The sequence below is a fragment of the Bos mutus genome, chromosome 5 (assembly GCF_027580195.1).
Source record: "Bos mutus isolate GX-2022 chromosome 5, NWIPB_WYAK_1.1, whole genome shotgun sequence".
In the NCBI taxonomy this organism is placed as follows: domain Eukaryota; kingdom Metazoa; phylum Chordata; class Mammalia; order Artiodactyla; family Bovidae; genus Bos; species Bos mutus.
The window spans coordinates 107,192,327-107,218,118 of NC_091621.1; the positions used below are offsets into that span (position 1 = coordinate 107,192,327).

Below are 25,792 nucleotides of genomic sequence, written 5' to 3' on the forward strand. Positions count from 1 at the left end.
TGTCAGTTATAAAATAGGGGCTTCCCAGGTGGTTCAGAGGTAAAGACTGCCTACCAAGCAGGAGACACTGGTTTGATCGCTGGGTCAGGAAGATCCCCTGGAGAAGGAAATGGCAACCCACTTGAGTACTCTTGCCTGGGAAATCTCCCGGACAGAGGAGCCTGGTGGGCTACAGTCCATGGGGTCATGATGAGTCAGATACAACTTAGCAACTAAACAAGTTATAAAATGCACCATTTTAAAGTGTAACTCTAAGGGGGAAAAGCTGCTAAATCCACTGACATCTGTTGTAAGATGTATCCTGATTTCAGAAATATATATGTGTATAAGTGAAGTTGCTCAGTCGTGTCCGACTCTTTGCGATCCCATGGACTGTAGTCTACCATGCTTCTCTGTCCATGGGATTTTCCAGGCAAGAGTACTGGAGTGGGTTGCCATTTCCTTCTCCAATATATGTGTATACATATATTTTTAAGTATGACTACCACAGGAATGGTGTGAAGCAGTGGAACAAACATCACACATTGCTCTCTAGGTCCTGTCCCCCATTGTTAACTAAGTGTATAACTTTGGGCAAGATGATCATGCTTCCTAGACTTGTTTCCTTATCTGTTTGAAGAAAGAACTAGAAGAACTCTTAGGTTTCTTTCAGCTGTAATATTTTATGTTTGCTAAGAAAAGAAAGAAAGTGAAGTCTCTCGTTCGTGTCTGACTCTTTGCGATCCCATGGACTGTAGTCTACCAGGCTTCTCTGTCCATGGGGTTTTCCAGGCAAGAGTAGTGGAGTGGGTTGCCATTTACTTCACCAGGGCATCTTCCTGACCCAGGGATCGAACCCAGGTGTCCTGCATTGCAGGCAGATGTTTTACCTTCTGAGCCACCAGGGAAGCCCAACTGTCTCTCAAATCTCTTTCTTCCTTCTCCTTGTGGCTCCATTTCTGGCCTTCATCATTTAATTTGAATGACCCCAAGGGCCCACTGACCTCACTTCCTCTAGTCTTGACCCCCACCATTCATTTATACCTTGAGATCATCATACAGAACGTTGAGGACCCAAACACAATTGCATATGGTTGTCACATTCAAATTCAGAGAAACGATGTGCAGGTAGAGTTGTGTTATTTGCTGGCTATAGAAGACAGTGTAAACTTCATAGACAGGAAAGACTGACTTAAGTTCAAAAAAGATAAGAGAAAAGCTAGCGCTTTAAATTCTTAACTCTTAAAAAGTCTTCAGTGCGAAATAGGTTTCTAGCAAGATGGATCCACTCCTCTCACAGTTTTGGTTTTATGCCTTTGGAAAAAGGAGGAGGGAAAGCTCGGAAATTAACTGAATGAAAATAAGCATTGTTTCCATTGGAGGAGACAGGCTACATAGAGTACCACATCCCTCAAGGTCGTGTGAAAGATCTATAACTTATTTTGGATATAAAACTCCAGGGAATAATGCCTGGCGACCAACTTCTTGCCAACTGAAGATGAACAAAATTTTTCCATCTCTAATTTCTATGTCTGCTTCTTACCGACATGGTCCTGTCTCACCCTCCACAAGTGAGATGATGTAATAGCTAATTTGGCCAAGGATTGAGGAGCACAAATAAAACACAGTTCAGACAGTTATTGTTCAAACAGCAATGTTTAGTTGTACAACACATAAAGTCTAGCAACATTTACACAACCAGTTTGAGTGTCTGTTGGCTTACTTTCAATTGGGAAAATTAACCGTAATGTCACCAAAAGATTGGCTGGTAACATTTAAGAAATGGGTCGTTCTTGCATCCCCTAGGCTTGGGCCTCTTGCTCCATCAGGACTTGGTTGTAGATGAATGGCCCACAAGTCACCAGCCTTTGAGCAAGTTGTGTCCAGGTGGAAGTGGTCGGGCAGTGGGCAAGGGGTAGTCCATAAAGACACGGTGCAGGGGTGGGCAGTGGCAGCCAACATTCGCAAACATTCATGCATCTGATGGGAGGGCTTTGCCCTCCACTGGGGATTTTCCACTAGCCTACAGTGACCAACTGTGGCCAGGCTAATTCATTACTCACATTAATGGAGTGGGGGAGGGGTGGGGTGTAGGATAGCCAGGGTAGGTGGGAAGAGATTCCCTCTTATTGCTAAGTGGACAGAAGGGTGTTTTTTTCTTCCTAGAGTTCAACATCTCGTGAGCTTCTAGAATTTGGTGTGTGTGTTTAGTTCTTATTTAAAATCTAAGGATAAGGAAGTCAACTCCAGGAATGTCTCTTCAGGAAAACCACCATTCCTAAATGGCTGTTATATGGGGTAGGGAGGGTGTGGGGCTACACTCTGGGTCAGTCACCAGTGGTGATTTTTTTTAAAAAGTGATCCTAGCCCTTGCTCCCCCACATCTGGAGTGACCCATCCTTACAAATAAGCTTTAAGCAATGGAGACACCCTTGTCCCACGTTGGGGCTCACACAGCTGACATCAACAAATCCGACAAGCAGAAAAGTTGCTTTCTTGACCCTTTAAGGAAGTCAAGAGCGCTCATGCAGATGAATGGACAGGGAGCAACGCCATATCCCTTGGAGATGGTTACAAGTAGCTGATATGGGTTTGCAAGGGTAGAAGAAGCTCTTGGTGAGTTCTTTCACCCTATGGATGGGATAGGATCGGCTGACACAGACGATAGAGGGGGGCAGTGCTGGCGGGAACTCCATTCCACTGGGAGGAGAGGGGTGGTGTGGATAATGGAAGCAGCAACTGTCCTAAAGAGGCAGCTGGCCCCCCCATCTGCTGAGGGCTGAGGGGCTGTGGTGGTGGGCCCGAAACACAGCGCTAAAGAGCACGTGGCCCTGCAGCAAGAAGAGCTGAGCGGGATGGAGGGAGGAGCGGCACTCGGAATGGCCTTCATTCTGCAGTGGGGCAGGGGGTGGCCGGCACGGGTGGAAGGACAGTGCCCAGGAGGCCTTCTCCCTGCAGGGGGTTGAGAACGGTTGAGGGTGTGGAGACCGGCAGCTGGCAGCAGACATACAGAACAGCTTCTCCAGGGAGGCTGAGACCATGGTTGAGGAGCCCCAGGCATCATTCTCCTATTCTCTTCCTCAGCCTCGCCAGGGCCCCCCAACTCCCACCCCAGACCTCCCCTGTGAGGCCAAGGTGTCTAGTCCCACGTCTTCATATAAGCCAGGGGTCCCTCTTCTGTTGAAATTTAGCAACCTCTGGACTCTAACCCTGCGCTGTTCTGCTCTGACTCGTGCCTAACCTGGGATAACTGTGTGGGTGAGAGAAGATGGGGATTGGAATGGTAATGAGCTTCCAGGAAAGATTGGAGACCATGAGTTGGGGGCCACTAGCAATCTGATCACCCACCTCTTTCTCCTGGTCTGCTGAATCTTGGTCTTAAGTCTATATGTTTTCCTAGCACCTGAGTGATAAGGGCCTATAAATGCTGGGATTTGTAGAGGACTAGTAAAACACCTCGGGTTGGACCAGGAGATGAAACAGGAGGTTGTAAGAGGTTACTGTAAACTGTATCAATTTTTCCCCTTGCCTGAGGCTAAATTGTTTCCCCAGCTTGAAATTTCAGCCACCTTACAGACTAAAGGAGAAAGAGTAACTTGTGTGTCAAACAACATGGAAAATATATGCATTAATAAATACAGGTCTGAAGGGGAAGGCAAGAAAAGGCTACATGTAGGCTTGTGAGTGTCACTGGGCATATCTACAGGGGTGAGGAAGTGCAGAAAGCTGAGAAAGACAGACAAAAATGCAAGTAGCTTCAACACGAGAAAGAGAATAGAAGAGAAGGAAAGGGAGGTCAAGTATATACAAGGAGGAGAAAGAGAAGCCAGCTTTAAGGAGGAAGAATCCTGATGGACAGGAGGGAGATGAGGTTCAAAACTGTCTCTGAAGCCAAACGACCAAGAAAGACAAACACTGTATATTGTTCTTGATACTTCTTTAGACTCAGTTCTGCTAGGACCTGACACCTAAAACAAAGGTTGTCTCACTTGACCAGCACATGTGTTTCTTTAACCAGACACTGGGAACCACATAACTCGCTGTGTCCCGTCCTTTGCAAGGCTGCCCACAAGCTCAGGGCCGTTTTCATCGCTCAACTGCAGAAACTGTTTCCCATGCTTCTCTACAGATCTGATTTCCCTTGTAATCCCCTTTTGTACTGTCCTGTGATTTTACTGGGGATGTTAAGTGGCCTAAAGTCACTTTGGGAAGAAACCTGGACATAAATCCTAAATATAGAAGTGCAGCTCAAGTGGATTAGGCTAAAAGGAAATGAAAGGAAATGAAAGAAGTCAGAGCGGGCAGGACAAAGGAAGGAGGGAAAGGGAAGAAAGAGAGAAGAGGGGAGCAGAGGAGAGTGAGGCGGGGGGCTGGGGGTGGGACGTGTGGAAAGCAGCAGTCTGCGACAGAGACAGGTGGTAGCTTCTGGACAGTGAATGCCACACAGACCGAAGGGTGGAGCTCTCCTCCACTTGTAGGCACTAATTCTGCAGGAGCCCAGCACTGGCCGACTTCTCTGCTCTCCCCTGATCTTTCTTTTCCCAAAAAGTCCTAGCCTCACCACAGACCACCCCGAGCTTACAGGGAGGGTTAAGTCCTCAACTCCCCCCACCCCACCATCCCAGGTCGAGCTCCACAGACCGTCTTTGGAGAATCTCTGCAGTCCCTGCTCACAGGTGGGTTCAGAGATAAGAAAGCATTACCTGAGGCTCACCTGCTCCCATCATTTTTAAATGAAGCCTCCCCCAGACCTCTTGAGTGAGGCACACGGCCTTGTTCTGGGACACAAGGAAAGGAGACAGATAATGGACAGCCATGGAAGAACCAAGCTTACTAGGAACTTTCCAGGGAGGCAGTATAAATACCTCAGCCCTGCACAGGTGCACACACATACACACACATGCGCGCACACACACATACACACTCTCTATCTCTCGTACACACACAACACACACACACACTGTAGACAAGATGCTCCACAATTACCAGACAGGCCTGTGGGACAGAGTAGAAAGGAAGACGGTGGTGGGTGGTGGTCTGAGGATGTGTGTGTGTGGGTATGTGTGATGATACAGAGAAAGGGTCGTCATGGGTTACTGTCGTGGCTTTCCTCTGTGTCCACGCTCACCGGGGGGAGGCCTCCATTGTCATTAAGACGCTTGGCCCTGTAGGTCTCGTAGTGGATGTTGTGTGTTACTTCCTTGAGGTCCTGGAGGTGGGTCCTGAAGGGCAAGAGAAAGAGGGATGTGATTAGGGCCAGGATGAGGGAGAGAGGACCCACGTCTGAGGTCAACACATCACTTCCAGGGTCTGGACCCAGTGACTGGGACCAGAGAGCCAATGACACCTCTTGAGCCCCTTGTCCTTCAAGATGGGAGCTGGGACTGTGGCAGAAGCTCTGTCAGAGGGATGTGGGGACCGAGGAAGTGGATCTGAACAAGTGGCCTCTGGACCCCAAATAATTAAACCTGCCATCGGATGGGAGGGGTGCATCTTACCTGATGACAAAGTCTCGAAGCAGGGCAAACTCACAGTGGTTGAGGTTTTCCACTGTGAACAAACAGACAACAAAAACAGGTGGTCACTTCACTGACGCAGATACCAGCAGGTGAATTTCTGTTCAGGTCATGGACTGAGCCATGGGCCGGGCATTTGTCACCTTCCAGAGGTGTGCTCATCCTGGCACTCGACTGCACTGGATTTTACTCATTGAACAAGGATTCATGAAGCAGCAACAAGGGCACAAAACTATTCTAGACTCTATGGAATAATAGCTCATAGGTAGTATTATATTCCCCATTTTATAGGAAAAGAAACTAATACACATGGAGTCTAAGAAACTTGCCCAAGGCCGAAGACACAATTTCCATGTTTAAGGAGCTTATAATCTGATTGGAAGACAGTAAACACACAGAGAGAATAATCGAGCCATCTTAAAAAGGTCATGATGGCTTGATAAATCTAATTCAACATAGATCAAGTGCCTACTATTTGCAAATCACTTGACAAAGACGATGGAAGCCGAAGAGAATTAAGTCATGAGCCCTCTTCCTCATAATCTATGGGTAGGACAGATATTCTTATAATTTCATTCAATGCAATTGATGAGAAAATGCTATTTTAAAAAAATCCCAACAAAAGATAGAAAAATAAGAGACAACATGATATAATGGGATAAACTTGATTTTGAACTCAAAATATCCAGGTCTAAAATCCAGGTTTCACCACTAATAAGTCATGTGATCTTCGGCAGGACACTTAACCTGAGACCCAAGTGCCTCAGCGAGGATGATCTGAGAACAGGGCTTCCATCCCTACCCTGCCCCCTTCAGAGGGTATCATGATGAATTCATCACCGAAGTGATTCTCTGAGAGCTCTCAGAATTACTGTGACCTTCTCAAGGTCACATCATTCTTAATAAAATAAAAATGGCAACATCTGAACAACCCTTCAGCAGCTTTTCAGATCATGCCTCCTTTCATGTGAAAACCTTTCTCTGGTTTTTCTGATCCTTATTAATCTCTCCATGTTCTGAACTCCTTTGACCCTCGAGCTAGTGCCTCCCAGTCAGGTGCTAAATCCATCTTTTATTGCTTCCTGCTCAGGAGTCTCAGCTTCTCAATTAGACTGTAAGCCCCTTACGGCAGGGTCTGGCTGGCTCTGGCTGGCATTCATTTTATATCTTGCATCCTAGGACTGTGCCTTGACCTACAGATGCTTAATTAATAACCATAATTGACTGGCAACCAGTTCTTCAAGAAGATGCATTGAATTACCTTCAATGATGCCCCAGGGAGTCTTTCTGCCGAGGACCCGCTTGCCATTCACTTGGTACTCCTTGTCACTTCCCACCACAGCGAAAGGCATGCTCTCCTGCTGACAGAGGAGACACACGCACATGTCATCCTTCTACTCTTTGCGCCTCCAAGGGTCGGACGGCATACGGTCCTGGGCCTCTAACCTTGAACTGCACATTTCTGAAGCTCATTCAGTGATCCCACTGATGGCAGAGGCCAGGCTCTTGTCTCTTAAAAAGAGCACTGGACTGGGAGTCTGAAGTCCCAGGGTCCCAGACCTGATTGCTCCCCTGCCTGGCTGGTTAACTTCAGTAAATCAGCTTTCCCACAACTGGAGAATGCTTTGTACTCTTTAGCAGGGTTTGTACTTTTAACAGGGTTTGGTTTGATTTGGAACAACTCTGTGAGCTAGTCAAGAAAGACAGACCTCTTAGACAACACCCACCCAATGGACAGCCAAAGTAATAAGTTTTACATGGTCTCCCGCACTGGCAGAGGCCCATACCTGCTGCCCTGCCAGAGTTCAAAGGCCACTTTCTGATGTACCCAGGCTCCTCTGCTCCAGCAGGTGTCTGTTCCCAAGTTGATCTGCCTGGTGTGTACTGTTATTGCATTTGGATAAATTAACTACTATATAAGCTGAGGACAGACATATCAGTGTGGAGATCTGGTTCTCTGAAAATGGAATGTTTCAGAAAGACTTGATAAAGGTGAGTTCCTTTTGCATTAAGAATGGATTTGGCAGGACTTCCCTGGTGGTCCAATGGTTAAGAATCTGCCTTCCAATGCAAGGGACGTGAGTTTGATCCCTGGTCAGGGAACTCAGATCCCACATGCCACAAGGCCCAAGCTCCTCAACTAGAGAGTCTGCATGCTGCAAATTACAGAACCCATGTGCTCTGGCCCCAACTAAAGAGAAGCCAGCAAGCTACAATGAAAAGCCTGCATGCCACAACTGAGACTAGAAGTAGTAAAAAATGTATTATTATTTTTTTAAAAAAGCACTGAATTAAAAAAAAGAGTAGGCTTATCTCCAAAGAAGAGGCCTTGTCTCTATATAAAAAGAATGTTTAATGAACATGATGTGTTTTTGATAATTTAATAATTCAGTAAAACATCTATTTTAAAACATTTAAGATTTGTATCTTCATTTTTAAAATGATTTCTTCAACCGATTTTTTTCAATGAACTACCTGTCTCAACTACATCAGGTGAGGGGCTTCTCCTAGGTTACCACACTTGATGGAGAAGGAGACTCAAGGCCAAAGCAAGGGATTTGTCCCAGGTTACAGCGATTAGTGGGAAAGCTCAGACTAGAACCCAGGATTCTGATGAGAAATCACAGAACGGTGGAAGTTCAGAATTGAGAGGGATCTCGGAAATCATAAATGTCAAGGGTTTCCCAGCCAGGTTTCATGAAGCCTTAAGATTCCCAGGAAACACTTCAGGGGCTGCTCAGGAGTTAGGGTTGAAAAGACCCTGATGCTGGGAAAGATTGAAGGCAGGAGGAGAAGGGGGCAGCAGAGGATGAGACGGTTGGATGGCATCATCGACTCAATGCATGAATTTGAGCAAATTCTTCCGGGAGATGGTGAAGGACAGGGAAGTCTGGCGTGCTGCGGTCCACGGGATCGCAAAGAGTTGGACACACCTGAGCGGCTGAACAACAACATCCTGGACTCTGCCTGACACTTAGCTTTTTTAAAGGGTCCTTCTAGGGGAGCAAAAGAGCCGATAAGCCACTCATCTAGCCTGATCTCTGAATTTTAAGGAAGGAGAAACTGAGGAGGAGCTCTGCCTGAAGCTTTTTCTGCCTGTATCCTTCCATCACCCCATACTTTGGTTTTGGTTGTCCTGGTGGGGGAACCAGAGGCTTTTGTTAGCTCTGGGAATGGACAGGAGAATTTGGCTTTACAGTCACAGTCAGGGCCCCCAGTCCTCATCCTCTCCCATTGTCTGGGTCAGGCAAGGTGGGGCAGGGAGTGTGGAAAGGGGAAAGCAGGAGGAAAAACAGAAGTGGGACATGATACATATCCCAGGGGGACCAATGTGGGCATCTATGTGATGAACAGACTTCTAGGCACCTACCCGGATTTTGTCATTCTCTGTCTTGTCCTCCAAATCCTCATCAAATTCCTTCTGGGGGTAGAATTCAATGCCATTCACTTCAAGCTCCTTTCGAACCTAGAGGTGGGGAGGAGAAGCATGGTGGCCAAGTGTCAGGACAGAGAGAGCGCTGTGTGTGCATGTGCATGCTTGTGCAAATGTGTGCATACTGAAGCCGGAGGGGTAAATGGCAGTCATCTTTGAACTCTGAGGCGCTGGGCAGCAGGAGGATCCTGAATGAATGGGAGCCCCAGCCCCACAGTTACCACTGCCCACCCCAGCCTGCCACAAGGAAGAATCCGGGGGTGCGGTCTATTCCTCTCAGGGTGTAAGATCAGGATCCAGACAAGCAGGACCACTGAGAACAGATGCCATGTGGGCAGTGCTCATGCCATACTTGTTTCTCTCCTCTTGGCAGGGAGGAGAGGTCCAGCTCGCCACCCCCAGCCTCTCCCTGTTTGTCCTCTTTCAAAGCTCAGCTTAAGTCTCCTCCTCCAGGAAGTCACCCAGTGCTTTTCCGTAATCTCCTTGATGAAGTTTCTCAAAGGCAGCAACCGTCTTTATACTTCTCCGGCATTTCCCCAACCCAGTCCCCTGTGTGTCCAGCACAGGACAGAGCTTATGGAAAATAACGATAAAGACCAGTGGGTGGTTGATTAATTAGTCTCGTCCTTCAAGCAACCTAACAGTGCGAAGTGGTTTCTCACGTTGGAGGTGATTTATGCATTTAGTGGTATTTGCAGATATTTGGAGGGCGAGAAGGCTGGAGCCGCGCTAACTTCTCTTCTCCACCAGCCTTGCCTCTCTAACAGTTGAGAAGGAGCCAGGTGGGAAGTGGGGTAGGAGGTGGATATAGTAATAAAGGATAGAAGAGGGCTTGGACCAGACGGGAGAGGCAAGCATGGGGACAGGAAAAGGAGGAGGGGCCTTCTCACCCTTTGCTTGAATTCAGACTTCTCCTCCAGGGTCATGGTGTCAGCCTTAGCAATGACGGGGATGATGTTCACAACTTTGCTGAGGTGTTTCATGAACTCCAGGTCAAGAGGTCGCAAGCTGGGGCCCAAAGGAGGTGGGGTGTCAGAGCCACCATGCCCTCCCCCACTCAGCCACTGCCACCACTCCAGGGGCACCCTTGGGACAGGAGGACTGGGCTGGGAATTGGCTGAGGTAGCCACCATCACCTGTCTACAGAACAGAACTCAACTCTCTACCCACATGTGGCCCACCAACTCCCTTTCTCTCTCCCTGGGCTCTGGGGCATATCCTGGCTTTCTTTAAGCCCCACTCAAACCACTCCTTCATGACACCTTTTCTGACCTGAGATCTCTTTCTCCTGGGAACAGCCATGGACTGTTGTCCCCACCCATGCGTCCTTGTGTCATGGTCATATGTGTGTCTATTCTGCCTACTGGACAGCACTTTTGGACAGGCCTCCCCCCGGTCCCCTACAGTAGTCCTGCAGGGGTCCAGCTGGGGCCTGACCCCTCCCCTACCCGAGGGCCTCTGGACTCTGGGGCCCCAATCTGGCTGTAGTTTGAAGTCCACCAGACTCATTTAAGTCAGGTTGCCTGCTGGCCTGCTCTGACCTTGGGTCCAGGCTCTAGGGAGGGATAAACGCTAACTTCCCTGCCGAGTTCCTGAGCTGCACCGTTGAAAACCTGCTGAACGTCTGGCTCCTCCAAAACCTGGGGCCTGCCGCGCTGTGCCATCGTCTCAAGAATGAAATTCTTGCCTAGCCGCTGGGCTCAGTGACAGTTAGGAGACCTCCCCAGCAGGAAGGTGGCCTGCTTGTCTATTTGGATGGCTCCATTCTCCAGTGGCACTCCCTATCGTTCAGCCTTGCCTGATACTCACAACCAGAGTTCCCGGCATGCCCGATGGTTGTCAGCCTTCATCGCTGGACACCTGGCTCCTCTTGCTGGGCTGGCTACCCTCCAAATGCCTACAGCTGGGTCACCCCTCCCTACCTCCACCTGAACACCAGCCCCAATCCAGTAGCCTGGGCCCTTCCCATCTCATCCTTCTTGCTGCCCCTGACCCCAGGCCTCTGCATAGCAGGTATCTATTGAACAAACGAGGAGCCCTTTGTCCACAGCAACCAACTTCTGTCTGCTGGCACAGTGATGCTATGGTGCTAACACACCGATGGACAGCATAAGGGCTGATGGTGAGCTTCTCTCTCCTGTCAAGGATCTCTGAGGGACTCCCAGGGCCATGACTATGTGGGGGCCCACCTGACCTCCCCAGCTGAGTCTAGATATCACTCATTCACTATAGGTTGGGACCAAATGATGCAAAGGAGGCAGGCTGGGGGACAGGGGCAGGCCTGGCACATACGAGTGTCCGGTCGGGGAGATGAAGTAGAGGCAGCAGTGGACACGAGTGTCAGGGATGCGTTTCTTCCTGGCGATGTTCACCTCCTCCTTCAGGAACTTCTCGTACTGCTCGTTGATGTACTTCTCAATGGGCTCCCAGCTGGAGGAGGGGGAAGAAAGCAGATGGAGGTCTCAGAAGGACACGACCCGGGAGCTCCTCTCACCAGGGTCAGGAGGCAGGCTCTCACCTCCATCTCACTCCCTGCCTCCTGAGGGCTCTCGGTGACCTGTTGACTATTCTCCCTTGGCCCCCATGGGTGGCTTTCCCTGTTAGCAAGGGCAGAACTCCTCTGGGGTCCGAGCCCCCTGATTGACCTATGGGAACCTGCAGAAACCCACCCTACTCCTGACAGCAGTGCACTTTCCCCACATCCATCACTTACTAGCTGGGCCACTCTGGGGAAGTCTCTGCCCTTCTCTGAAGCTCTTTTCTCATAAGTGAAAAGAGAGTAACAACAGGTGCCTGGAGGGAGTCATGTAAGAATTAGAACAGAGGTATAATACTGAACGGGGCTTCCCTGGTGGCTCAGTGGTAGAGTCCACCTGCAATGCAAGAGATGCAGGTTCGATCCCTGGGTCAGGAAGATCCCCTGGAGAAGGAAATGGCCACCCGTTCTAGTATTCTTGCCTGGGAAACCCCATGGACAGAGGAATTTGATGGGCTATTGCAAGTCCAAGGGGTTGCAAAGAGTCGGACTCGACTGAGGACTAAACAACAACATTGGTCTGAACAGAGAAATGGCGCAGAGAAAGCTCTCAACCCTGGCACTATAATAATCCACAGGGTAAGCACAAGCATATAATCATCCCAGCGCAATAATTCATCCTTATCATGCTGTTGCTGTGATAGTCACCTTTCCTTCTCTAGGAGTGTGTGGACAGCCAGAGAAGAAGTGACCAGCCACTTTCTGAGATCAACACAGCCAATTCCAAGGTATGTTGTTGAGAGGCCCTGTCTGTCTGGGGCAGCCCAGGCTCCCTCACAGAGGCATAGCTGTCTTCACCCCTGTCTGGGAGCAAACTTCTGCCCAGAACCTTCTGTAAAGCAAGGAGTGTCACTTGCCATCTGGTTTTACACGGATTAAGTCATTAGCCACCGTAGTCACTGACCTACAATATATCCTGGAAGGAATTCGGGACAAAGAACAAATAAGGCTCTCTGTGCTTTGGGGAAACAGGCCCTTCAATAGTTGTATTTCAGGAAAAAAATTTTGGACCCAAATTCTTACACCTTCCCCGACTTAGAAAAGCACTAAAATCATTAACAGAGATCTCTGTTCCTCTTGACTGGCAGTAGCCTTCTGCTGAGATGTATGCCTGGCTGCACGTATCCCCAGTCAAAAAGCACACGCATACTGGCCTCCGCCCACCTTCTCAGAGCAGGTCCTCCACGCCTTCTGGGCGGCTGACTCAGACTACAGTCCTCAGTGTGTGCGTGCGTGCTCAGTTGCTAAGTTGTGCCGACTCTTTGTGACTCCAGGGACTGCAGCCCGCCAGGCTCCTCTGTCCATGGGGTTCTCCAGGCAAGAATACTGGAGTGGGCTGCCATTTTCTTCTCTAGGGGATCTTCCCGACCCAAGGAATGAACCTGCATCTCTTGTGTCTCCTGCATTGGCAGGCAGATTGTTTACCACTGAGCCACCTGGGGAGCCCTCAGTAAGAGAGTGAATAAGACCCAACTCAGAACTCTTACACTGTGCTTCTTCTTTTTTTTTTGGCCATACCATGAGGCAGGCACTGTGCATTCTGTTCAAGGCCGACACTTCCATCCTCACCCGGGCAGTGTACTTCCCCACTTTTGGCTGGACGCTGGATCCCCAGAGGCTCTCTCCTCATGGAAACTGCCCTCCCCCATGTTTTCCTCCCACCCTCTCTTTGTCTAGGTGGCCAACACCTGGCTCTCAGGCCAAGCTCTCTGCCACAACCTCCAGGTCCGCCTGGGTTTGCACCCCAGCTCCCCCTGCTCCATTGCTCCAGCTCCTGACCCACTCCCATCTCCAGGCAATGCCTCGGCTGACATTCCCTCTGCTCTGTCCCCCTCTATCCTCACACCTGGGCCCCATTTGGTCCTCTCTGCTTGCTTCCTAACAACCCCCTCCCCTCTTCAGCAAGTCTTGCCACTTAAGCCCTCAGCATGGAGGGCACAGATGGTTCTCAGTTTGAGTGAATCTGCTCCACATTCAGTGTCTGCCTTGCAGTCTTTAGGATGGAGGTCTCACACACAGGCAGACATACCAGTTTTCATTGTTGATCTGGTCTCCAAAGCCCGGGGTGTCAATGACAGTCAGCTTCATCTTGACACCACCTTCCTCGATCACTGGGGAGTGAACAGAGAAGGCACCCGGGGGTCACTCCTCCAGCTGACGCCAGGTGTCCCACTGCCTACCAGCTGGGGGAGACCTGGGCTCCTTACTTCTACAGGACCGATGACTGGAAAAATCAAGTTCAGGGTCCTCAACACTTCAACACCTTTGTTCATGCTGTTCCCTGCACCCGGAATGCCTTCTTTACCCCTCTGTCTGTCTAAATCTACCCAGTCTTGGGACTTCTCTGGTGGGCCAGTGGCTAAGACTCCATGCTCCCAATGCAGGGAGGCCCAGGTTCAACTCTTGGTCAGGGAACTAGGATTGCAGACGTGAACTCTTTGCACGCTGTGAAGAATTCTCGTGCCTCACTAAAGATCCCTCGTGCTGTAACTAAGACCTGGTGAAGCCAAATAAAAAATAATAAGTATTTTTTTTTAATGAAAAGAAAAAAATCCACCAGGCTTTATCATCCCACTCAAGTCCTCCATCATTTCTAATTCCCACACCCCCTTTTCTGACTTACAGTCAAAAGAGTTGGCTCCGTCTTGCTCAAGGGCTTAATTCTATTCTGTCTTCAGGCTGTCTGTCATTTGTCTCACCCCCCAGAGGCCCCATTCTTCCCCCTTTCTGGCAGAGGCCCTTGGAAAAACGCCCGTCATGGTCCCTGCTGGGTCCTTACCGTGCCCAATAGCTTTGATCTCCACTGTCTTGGGAATCTTCTCCTCCCGGTTCCAGCTGGAGGCCTTGCGGCTCACTTGGGACTTGAAGAGGGTGTTGACCAATGTTGACTTGCCCAGTCCACTCTGACCTGCAGCAAGACAGGGAGAGGATGAGAAGGCAGGGAGACCCCAGGCCCAGCTCCCAAGCCTAGCATCTCTCCCTTGAGCTTACAGAATTCTAGAGCTGTGATCCAAGTCCTTCACTGACCACTCACTGGAGAGGCTAGAGGCTGAGCAGGGAGAGTGAGTGGATGGGAATGCTTTCCCACTTGCTGGTGAAGGACCTGGGGAAACGTCAGTCGAGTTGCACATTCTCTCCTTCCAGAGCCCTGGGAGCGCTGGGAAAGGGGCAACCTCTGCACTTGCATACTGGTTTTCCATTTCATTTTTGCTTGACCTAAGTTTTTAGTCTTTAATCACACTTAAAGATGGAATTACTTTGCATACTGACACTGCGCTTCTGAAGAAGATTTCATTCCAAGGAAGAGCTCCATAACTAAAAGATAGGTGAAAACCACTGGTCTGAGCAGAGTGTTTCTCAAACATGCACAAGAATCAGAGGATAATAAAGAAAGCTAAGTGAAGAATTGATGCTTTTGAATTGTGCTTCTGGGGAAGACTCTTGAGAGTCTCTTGGACTGCAAGGAGATCAAACCAAACAAACCCAAAGGAAATCAACCTTGAATATTTACTGGAAGGACTGATGCTGAAGCTGAAACTCCAATACTTTGGCCACCTGATGCAAAGAGCCGACTCATTGGAAAAGACCCCGATGCTGGGAAAGAAGGCAAAAAAGAAGGGAGTGGTAGAGGATGAGATGGTTAGATAGCATAACTGACTCAATGGACATGAATTTGAGCAAACTCTGGGAGACAGTGAAGGACAGGGGAACCTGGTGTGCTGCAGTCCATGGGGTTGCGAAGAGTAAGACATGGCTTAGCAACTGAATAACAACAAAGATGCTACATGGGAAGTGGTAAGAGATGAGTGGAGAAGTACTACCAGACCACGCTAGGAATTCAAACCCTTAAACTTATGAAAGATTATTAAGTAGGATGGGTGATGATGAGTTTTGCAGGGTAGAAAAATTATTCAGTCACTGGGAGACAGTGGATTGAAGAAGACGGAGAACCAGGAGAAAAAGAAGCAATGTCATCATGCATGCTGTCTAGTTTAGCCAATGTTTTTTAGAGCAAGATGTTTCAGATGATTTACACTCTGGCCCAGATGTATGAGCAGCTCTGAGTCAGGTAGACGTGGTAACCCAGGGTAGTAGCAGGGTGCTGGCAGTGGAGAGGGAGAGGGTAGACAGACTGGAAGAGATATTTGTGAGGTAAAATTGACAGTATTTAATGACCGACTGGATTGGGGGATAAAGCAGGAGGAAGAAGGATGATTCCCAGATCCCAGTTTCAGCAACTGAGAAAATATGTCACTGTGATCAAAGGCAAAGGTCCCTCCCTGCTCTTATATTCTGTGGTCCAGTGACCCTACTTAGTGACCAATGTCCTGAAAATTCTCTTCAAGCTTGAAAGCACTACCAAAGATCAGAAAGAAGACCACCCTTCCTCTGATCCCCCCCAACTCTTGAAGGTGGGGAAGAACAAGGGTGGTGCTCCCAGGCCTTGAGCACAGCTACAAGGCTGTCTGTACAGAGAGGGGGTGCCGGGGCCAGGTTGACCATCATCCATTCACATCTCCCACCCTCAGATCAGCCAGCCGTGTGGGAAGAAAGGAGTCAGGCCTTTGTGATCAGCACGCTGAGATCTTTCCTCTGAGAAAGAGCTCATCCTAAAGAAGCCAGGGCTGAGGCCATCCTAAAGAAAGAAGTGGGATTCTAAAGGGTGCTGCCTGCCACCAGGGTCTCCAGGGAGCCCACGGCTTCCATACCGACCACCATGATGTTGAAGTCGAAACCGGTCTTCATGGTCTTCTTGCGCATCTGCTCAATGATGGTGTCGATGCCGATGTAGCCCAGCAGGTTGGGATTGATGCCGATGGGCTTCATGGGCACTGCCGGCTTAGGCCTGGGCTCGGGCACCAGCTCTGACATGGCTGCGTCCGTCCTGGTCTCCGGGAGCCCTGCAAAGCCAAGGTGGGAGGGGCAGGCTGAGGTCACATGGACACCACAGTATTAGTCTCTGGATACACAATCATACAGAATTAGGCCTGGACGGGACCGTGGATGTCCTCCAGTACAGGTCTCCCATCTCATAGATGTGGAGTGGGAGGCAGTGGTAAGGGCTTGCCTGAGAACATAGAACAAGTCAGATGGAAAATCTGGACCAGTACCCAGACCCTCCCGTTGCTGGGGTACTTTCAAATGCACCTCGCTGCTCCAAAGCACCACATCTGTGTCTCTAACCCAGGGGTTTCTTCGCCTTGGCACTATTGACATGCTAGGTCAGATAATTAGAGCAGGGAGCTGTCCTGGGCATTGTAGTCCATTTAGTAACATCCTTGGCCTCTACTAAATGCCTGTGAGTGCTTAGTCACTCAGTCGTGTCTGACTTTTTGCGACCCTTTGGACTGTAGCCCACCAGGCTCTTCTGTCCATGGGATTTTTCAGGCAAGAATACTGGACTGGGTTGTCATTTCCTTATGCCAGTAGTAGCTCCCAATTTAATGATCAAAAGCATTTTCAGACCATGCCAGATGTTGGCTGGCACTACCAACAGTTGACAGCCACTGACCTAAGAGATGTCTGGGGTTATTCCAACCTGAGTCCTGCCTCACCCAAATAAAGGGCAAAGCAAAGACCTTTTAGGATTCTGGACCTAATGTCTATTGACTGCCTGTTCCTGCCCTAGTTGCTTTGTCTTTTAGAAACCCATGGGTCTGGGACTTCCCTGGTGGTCCAGTGGTTAAGAATCTGCCTTGCAATGCAGAGTGTGCGGGTTCAATACCTGGTAGGGGAACTAAGATCCCACCTGCTGAGGAACAATTAAGCCCGTGCACTGCAAACAGCCCGTGAGCTACAATGACAGATCCAGCGTGCCACAACTAAGACCTGATGCAACCAAACAATCTTCTTAAAGAAAGAAGCAAAAAAAAAAAGAAAGAAAGAAAGAAGCACATGGGGCTATCTCAACTCAGCAGAGTGAGCATCAATCGTGTCTCCCAGTCTGTGTCCCCTCTATTCCATGAGCACTGGTGCAAAGTAGGGGTCTCTGTGCCCTGAGGCTCCCCAGACAGCCTCCACGCCTTGTTTTTTAAGTCATTTATTGCTTTCAAATTTTTTGTTTGGCTGCACTGCACAGCATTCAGGACCTTAGTTCCCTGACCAGGCATCAAACCCATGCCACCTGCAGTGGATGTATGGAGTCTTAACCACAGGACCACTAGGGAAGCCCTCTCCAAGCCTTAGTTTTAAATCTGAGGAGGAGTAAGTCTCCCCTGCTGACCAATGAGGAGAGGATGAGGCCCAAGTAGGGGCAGTCATGGGCCTAAGATGACATGACACGCTGTGTTCTTGGCGTGGTGGGTAACAGGAGAAAGGAGAGCCTGAGGTCACAGCCCTTCCCCAGTGGAGAAAGGCAAACACCCTTCTGGGTCTGGCGCATCATGGGCATGTTCATACACATGAGAAATCTGTGTTCCCCCATCAGGGCACTGTCCCTCCAAGGTGGGTTTCGGGACATGGCATCTCCACTTCCCTCCCGATAAGACCGGTGTGTGTGGTGACGTGGGAAGGGCCTGCCTCTGTGACTTGCCTTCTCTGTGGCCTCAGGTGAACCGCCTGCCCCCATGCACCTGCTTCCTCTTCTGTAAACTTCTCAGGATAGTGACGAAGGCTGTGGGGAGCCCCGCATGTGAGATGCACCCCCACTCTGCCTCATTGCTGCAAACCCTCTTGGTCCTGCCCCTTCTCAGTTCCCAGGCAGGAGGGGGAATGAAGTGGTGCATGAGAAAGCACTTGTTAAAGGGAGGTGCCCGAGATGCTAATCACCCAGTGCAGTCACTGGACTCCATGCTCTCTGGAGGCCCCCTTCCGGCCTGGCCATTCTAGAATCCTATGGCTCCTGGTTACCACCCTGCAGGGTCTCTGGCTCACAGGGAGAAGTGATGGAGCAGCAGATGGGAAAGAGAGAGAGGGCACAGGAGCACCTCCCTCCCCCACCCTCAAAGCCAGCCAGGAGTCTGTTCTTGTTCTCCCACCACCTGGTCCTCTCCCTGGTCCTGGCATGACTCTCCACCGGAAACCGTTCTTTCCTTGTCATCCGCGGGCACAGCCAAATCTGACGGAGTCTCGGGACCTCCCCAGGGCCTGGCGTGGTTCCCTCCTGCTTCCCAGGAAGTTGTTGCCAGCCAGGCGGCTTCAGAAGGCACCCAGATTGGCTCGGGCCTGAAGCAGCTGACTATCAGCAGCCTGGCCTGCGCCTCCACTCTGCACGTGGTTCCCGGGCCCGACTCAGCACACCTGCACTGGGGCCAATGCCCTGGTTTCCCTATCCAGCTGCTTGCCAGGCCGGTCCTCTCCATCCCCCGGGTCCGTCCACGGCCAGCCCACTGGGTCGCCACAGCCACTGTTGTGAGATGGAGCCATCTGTGTGCACGTGTGTGTTTTGGAGGGGCAGGGTCTTACTCTACAGACCTGGAAAATGAGTCTGGTATTTATTTATGGGAGTTTTTATAAGGATTTTTATAAAGTCTGCATCCTCACCCTGGCCTTCTCAGCCCCGGCCTATCAACCGCAGCAGCCTCAAAGACCACTCCCCAGCACAACTTGGTTTCGAGAAGAGGCCAGCTGACCAGATTCCCGGGCAACTTCTAGGGGCTCCAACAGACCGGGAGCAGAGTCCACTTTTATTCCTCCATCGAGCACCTGTCAGCACCCACAGAGCTCCTGCTGGCAAGATGCCCCTCCCAACCACATGGCCACTACATGCCAGTCACGTGCTAACGACGACCACCCATCAGCCACAAGTATTGCAAACCTGCGGCCGGTCACGGTGTCACAGCCTTTGCTGGAAGACCCTTTGTCCACTCCAGCCCCTGTCGACCTTCCTTCACTATACAGGAAAGCCTCCGCCTTCCCATCTCACGTGGATGCCTCCCTTCTGTGCTGCCTCAGCCCCCTGAGTACCTCTGTACTCATTACATTCATTCACTCACTCACTCCATCCCATCCGGGCCATTCTATAGGCCCTCCAGTGAGAGCTGACTCCAGCCAAACCCTAGACTAAACGCCAAGGACACTGCTAGACCCCAGACAAGGTCCTTGCCTCATACTGTCTGCTGAGGAGACCTCCAGAGCACAGGGCGTAGGCAGCTCCAAAGTTAAATTCTGTAGCTCCCTCCTCTGCCCCTGCAGCCCCTCCAGGTCAGGCCATGCCAGCTCCAGACGGGCAGCTGGCCCATCCTTGACTCCCAGGCGGATGGCCTCCGGGAGCCTCAGTGTTCTCCTCAGGAAGACAGGGACAGTCCCGACCTCGCTGGGTTGCTTTGATGCTTACACAAAAGTGTGGGCATAAACCTGGCACTGGACATATGCCAGTTGCCACCCTTTTTCAGGGCAGGAGCCATGTCTTATGGATTTCTGTGCCCCAATGTACCCAGTATAACAAGGCACTCAGCAATGCATGAATGAACGCAAGCCTCACTCAGGAATGAATGAACGGATGCAAGCCTCACTGCAAGGCTGATGTTACTCAGAGCCATCACCTTTCTCCTCCTCCGGATGCTGCTCCCCTGGTGGAGCAGCTGACCTCCCACCCAGCAAATGGCTCTTGGGTGGGCCCCAGGCTCGGAGACAGACTCTGTTATGAGACCTCCCCACACAACAGGGATTGGAGGAGGAGCTCCCCAGGGGTGGGGAAGAGCTCCGGATGGGCTCACAGCGGGATGTAACTCAAATATGCCATCCTGCCTCTGTGGTTCCTGGGGCTCCCTCTGAGCGCCCAGCTTTCTCGGGGCCTGGCCTGCAGCACCTCTTGCTGGGAGCCACCTGCCCCAACCGTGCCCCTGGGAGAGACCCTGTCCATCCCCAGCTCAGCTTTGGCTTAGTCCCCACAGAAACGGCTACCCCCCACCCCGCCCCCACCTCCCTGCCAAGCAAGAGCCCTGGTGCTTTCTTTTACAGGGAAATGAACGGGCTTTGTCTTTGTCCGGCCCAGGGACCCCACCCCTCTGCTGGGAAGGTGGCCGCAAAGGGAGGGGACCTTTCCAGAATAGCAGAATAGCACCTGCCTTCCTGGCTTCGCGAGGATCCAGGGGGTGGGGAGGCTCTTCCTTCCGGATCCGGAGATCATTCCCAACCCCCAGACCCCAGCAGTCTTTAAGACTCCACCCCCACCCGCAGAGGCAATTTCAGTCCACCCCAACTCCAGCCCCTGGCTCTCAGCGGAGAAATCACAAAAGATATCTTAGTACTTTCCCATTCACAGAAGCAAAGGGCCCTGAGATATATACCCCTTCCTCCATCCCAGTCCTCTGGAGGCCAACGAGTTCCCTTGGAGACCACCAGCTGGTGCCTGTCTCAGCGTGCGCCCGCCCGCCCCTGTGTGTGGGGGAAGGGGTCTATGTGTCAGCGCACAGGTCTCTGAGCCCGGCTGTAGGTGGTACCGATACCTGTGCGTGGTGTGCATGTGTGTGCACGTCTCAGTGTGCTCCAGCGCGCATCGCGGTGCCCGCTTGCGTGTTCGGGAGTCTCCGTGTCTCTCCACCTTCCCGTCTGTGCATTTCTCCGGGCTTGGACATCTTGGGGAGTGTGCCACCGTGCACATATGTCACCGTGCGTGGGCTCCTCCGCGCATCAACCCTCCCCCGGTAGCATCTCCAGCTGGGCTGGTAGGGGCCGCAGCCTCCGCCTCCCGGCGCACGCCGATGGCCCGGCCGGCCTCCTTACCTTTGGACATGAATCCTCCTTTGTCTCGGTTTCCTCCGGGAAGATGCTCAAGGGCGCGGGGCTGCAAGGCTGAGCGGGACGCGGGCTCCTCCTGGGCCGAGCAGCCCCTGCAGCCGGGCCTCGCCCTTCGGCGCTCTCCGCCCACCCGCCCGGCCCGCGGCCCGGCCGCGCCGCCCCAGCGCCCCGCGCCGCCGCGCCCGCCCGAGACTTCGACTCCGTGGCTCGGCGCCGCGCTGCCCCTGCCCGCGCGCACCGATGCCGCCGCCGCCGCCGCTGCCGCCGCTGCCACCCGCACCACGTGACCCGCGCGCCGCCCGCCCCGCCGAGGGCCCCTCCCCCTCCCACGGCGTCGGCGCCCGCACCGGCTCTCCGCCCGCCCGCCCGCACGCGGGAGCGCGGGCACCCAGCGCCGGCTGAGCGGGGGCGCTGGGCCTCGCAGGCTCGAGATGCCGGGCTGGGGGCGGCGCCCCGATCCCATCCCTCCGCCCGGATCCAGCTCCCGGCCTCTAACTCTCTTAAGGCTGGGGTGGGGCGGGGGCGTGGGGGACCGGTGACAGCTGCGGGATGCGGTGCGCGAGCGTGAGTCACGCGGTGTTTGGGATGTTGGGCTGATTCCGTGGGGTTCTGCCCAGGCGTGGGTGCCGGTAGAACCCTGCCTGATTCAGGAGCCCGGGTTCCAGGCCTGGCTCTGGGATGACCAGCCCTATGACCTTGAACTGGTCAGGAACTTTCTTTCCTGGGCCTCAATTTACGGGTCAGAAAAAAAAAATCTTTCTTGCATTTAATCCACATGAATGGATAGCATATTGCTAGGCCAGGTGGACACAGGAATAAGGACCATGGTTTCTACCCTCAAAGAGCTCTGGGTCTGGTGGGGTAAGACAGAAAGCTGGACTGTCCTAACACAGGGAGTAGGGTGTGCACAGGGAAACTGTGGGTGCAGGGAGGTGGGCACCCTGAGAAGAGGGGTTTTGTAGGATTTCTTGGAGGGGGTGCGGGCCAAGATGGAAAGGCAAATGTAGGTGGGCGGGAAGAAGGGAAATCGTTCCATGGAGAGAGGAGGGCTGTGGTGAGGAGACCAGAAGTGAGAGCTGCCTGGTGCTGCGGACAACAGAGCTCCTGCGTGCAAGGAAGCAAGGAAAATTCCAGACGGATACAGAGCTAAGAGGCTGGAGAAGTCCACAGCCTTGGGAGTCGAGCTAAGGAGCTGGACTTTAAAAGAAGATAATGGTGAGTCACCAACAGCTGTTAAACAGAAAGTGCTCCCATGAGATGAGTCCCTCATCTCATGCTAGTTGAAGGGGGAAAGTGGCCTTGCAGGGGCAGAGATGGAGAGAAAGGGACACAGAGCCTAGGACTGAGGAGGTTGGGTCACAGAGTTGGAATCAGACTGACTGGGATGAAGGAAAAGAAAGAGGAGGATGCCTGGGTCTCTAGTGGGGTGGGACCTGCAGCTATGGGAGTGATATCAGGGAAGGCAGAAGTCAGGAGGAAAAGGGCTGCCTCTGGACCTGCCTGGGAGCTGTCTGGGCGGAGGGGTCCGGCAGGCCGCTGGCGGTCCACACCTGCATTTTGGAAGAGAGGGCTGGGCTGAAGATGGAGAGAGAGCTGGGGTCCTGGAGGAGGGAAGACGAGAGCCTGAGTGGGCTCCCGCAGACTGAGTGTGCAGAGTGCAGTGGGAAGGGGGCTGACAACCCCGAACCCCAGGTAAGCCACAGGACCAGATGCTTTCTGAGCATCTGCCAGACCCAGAATCTCTGAGCCTTTGAAAGGTTGGGAATGAGACTGCCAGAAGAATTCCAATTGCTGGGTCCCTGTTACCTTGCATGAATGCATGCTAAGTCGCTTCAGTCTGTCTCTTTGAGACATCTATGGACTATAGCCCACCAGGCTCCTCTGCCCATGGGATTCTCCAGGCTCCCCTGCCCATGGAGTGGGTTGCCATGCCCTTCTCCAGGGGATCTTCCCATCCCAGGGATCAAACCCGAGTCTCTTACTATACATCTCCTGCACTGAAGGCGGGTTCTCTACCACTACTGCCACTTTAGACGTGTCAGCTATGTGATTTAGGCAAGTCACAGCCTCCAAAGACCAAATGAACTTCTGGCCCTTGTGTTGACCTGTTTATAGTTCGTGTCCGACTTCTGACATACAAATCTCCAAGTCACCCTTTAGGACTACAGTGCTGGGGCTAGGGAACCAAGGAAGAATTCCAGGTAAGACACCTTTTAAGCAACAGCTATCAGGGCTTCCCCCCAGTGGCTAAGACTCCAAGCTCCCAATGCAAGGGTTCTGGGTTTGGTCCCTTGTCAAGGAACTAGATCCCACATGCTGCAACTAAGAGTTAAAATCTTCCCTCCCAGGACTTCCCTGGTGGTCCAGTGGTTCAGAATCCACCTTCCAATGCAGGGAACACGGGTTGGATCCCTGGTCAGGGAACTAAGATCCCACATGTTGCATGTACTGCAACTAGAAAAATTCCACATGCCATAATGAAGATCGAAGATCCTGCATGCTGCAACTGAGACCCAGTACAGCCAAATAAATAAACTTTTTAATGTTAAAAAAAAAAAAAAGGAAAAAGCAACAGCTATCTTCCTGAAAGGCTGAATGGGAATGATTCAGAAGGTCTCGCTAATAGTGTGAGATCATTATTCACATCTGGAGGAGCCTGGCAGTGTTGGCTGTTAGACAAATCACCACTTACTGAAGTGCTGGTCTACATTTTCATGTAGGTGGGTTGCTTTTCAAGCTGGACTCACCTATAGCTCACCTGATTATTTCAGGTCTTCAGGGAACAGAGAAATAGTCATGGAAGATGGCAAAGGACAAACTCAGCATAATTGCTCTCCCACAAATTACCTCTGCAAGCCTTCCTTCTGATGGCTTCCCTCAGCTTCAACTCTGACTGGCAGTTTGGGACCCAGCTCACGCTGCCTCTCTTGTGTTCTGCCCCTCAGTCCCATCCCCTTCCCCCAGCTCATTCAACTCTGACCTTAAAATCTTCCCTCCCAGGACTTCCCTGGTGGTCCAGTGGTTCAGAATCCACCTTCCTATGCAGGGGACGCGGGTTGGCTCCCTGGTCAGGGAAGTAAGATCCCACATGTTGCATGTGCCACAAGTAAGACCCCGCACAGCCAGATAAATAAACCAAATGCATAGATATTAAAGTAAATGGCATTCTCACCTTAAAAAAAAACCTTCCCTCCCTTTCCAGATCTAGCCACGCATAATCTATCTCCAGGCTCTTACACCCCTGCCCCCCACCCTCAGCAGTCCAGTGCCTCGCCAGCCCAGCTCTTTGCATTTACCTTTGGTTTCTCTGGCCCGGTCCAGCTCTGTGGCCCAGTCCGTAGCAGCATCTGCTGCAGGGTGGCCCAGGGCTGCGTCTGTGCTTTGGCTCAGCATTGATGGCTGGGTGGCAACATCTGAGGTCGTCAGGTTAATGACACTGTCCAGTGTGCTCTCACCAGCAGCCGGGTCTGGGGTGACTGGCACAGCTGGACCCATGGCTATGACCAACCTGCTTGTGTCCAGAGCTGGAGAATTCGTAGTCACGCCCAGCTTGGCTGTGTTCACCAGCATGACTGTGTCCGGCCTGGCTGTGCCCAGCTTGACTGGATCTGGGGCTGCCCGTTCCATGACTGCACCCGCTGTGGTGAATTCTGGTTTGGCTCTGCCCTCTGTAGCTATGGCTTTGCCCACCTTGTCCGGGTCTGGGGTTACTGAGTCCATGCCCCTGCCAGGCTTGCTTGTGCCTACTATAGCCACGTCCACGGCAGAGCCCAGATTGGTATCCAGATCAAGGGACTCAATGCCTGTGTCCAGTCTGGATGGATTTGGTGTAGCCAAGTTGACAGTCAAGCCGGGTTTGTTGGTAGTCCTTGTGGATAAACGGCTGGCTGTGCGTGGCCTCATATCCAGAGCAGCCAAGTCCATGGCCATCGCGGGCCCCGTGGTAGGGGAGGCCCTTTGGAGATGCAGCCGTGGTCTCGGGATACCCCTGGACCGGGGCTTGCCTCTTCCTGGAGAAGCTCTGGCAGGCACGTGTGCAGTCACTGGGACGGGGTGCCTTGGACCCACTGAGCCCGGCCCCGCAGGACCTGGTGGACTTGGAGCCAAGCGGGACTGGAACGGTAGGGTCAGGTACGAGCTCACCAGGGGCTTCTCAGCTGTGGGCATCCTGCTGGATTTGGCCAGACCTGGGTTCCCTGGGCCCTCGGAGTGGACCCTGTCCCCTGGCACTAGGGTCACCGATGACAAGCCAACTGTGGGCAGCCTCCCTCCTCCGTGGGTGGCCGCCTCCCTGCCTGGGCTGGACAGCTCTTCCCAGTGAGAAGGCAGGGGGCCCAGGGGCCGTGCTTGGCTGTGCGGATGGACTGTTAAGGAGATGGAACTGAACTTCCTGGATGCCAGGCTCTTGCCAGTTTCTTGGGAGGACACACTCCAGGCCCTCGCTCCAAGGCCTGGCCGGCTGGAAGCCTGTGGGATGTGGCTTGGGGAGAAAGCATCCAGATGGAAGGTCTTCCTGAGAACAGGGATGAGAGGCGACACCCCACCAGGGAGCTTTGAGGGGCAGGTCGGGCGGCCCAGCGGGTGGCTGCGGGAAGAGTTTCTGGGGCCGGGGGCCCCATGTGGCTGCATCTCAAAGTCGTGGTCCAT

The 25,792-nt window shown here is 52.2% G+C and overlaps 1 protein-coding gene across 2 annotated transcripts; it reads right to left on the reverse strand.

Moving 5' to 3' along the window:
• Positions 1–1,696: 1,696 nt before the first annotated feature.
• Positions 1,697–25,792, reverse strand: SEPTIN3 (septin 3). 2 transcript variants are annotated; one of them, XM_070370079.1, is made up of 11 exons: positions 24,442–25,792; positions 16,174–16,365; positions 14,244–14,372; positions 13,494–13,575; positions 11,221–11,358; positions 9,819–9,936; positions 8,866–8,961; positions 6,757–6,856; positions 5,478–5,529; positions 5,108–5,201; positions 1,697–2,931 (listed from the first exon to the last, which is right to left on the reverse strand). In XM_070370079.1, the coding sequence occupies exons 1-11, from the start codon at positions 25,790–25,792 to the stop codon at positions 2,866–2,868; spliced, it is 2,418 nt and encodes an 805-aa protein (XP_070226180.1). In that variant the 3' UTR covers positions 1,697–2,865. The 2 variants fall into 2 exon arrangements, with proteins under 2 accessions (XP_070226180.1, XP_005907245.1); XM_005907183.3 differs by lacking the exon at positions 24,442–25,792 and adding an exon at positions 21,131–21,250.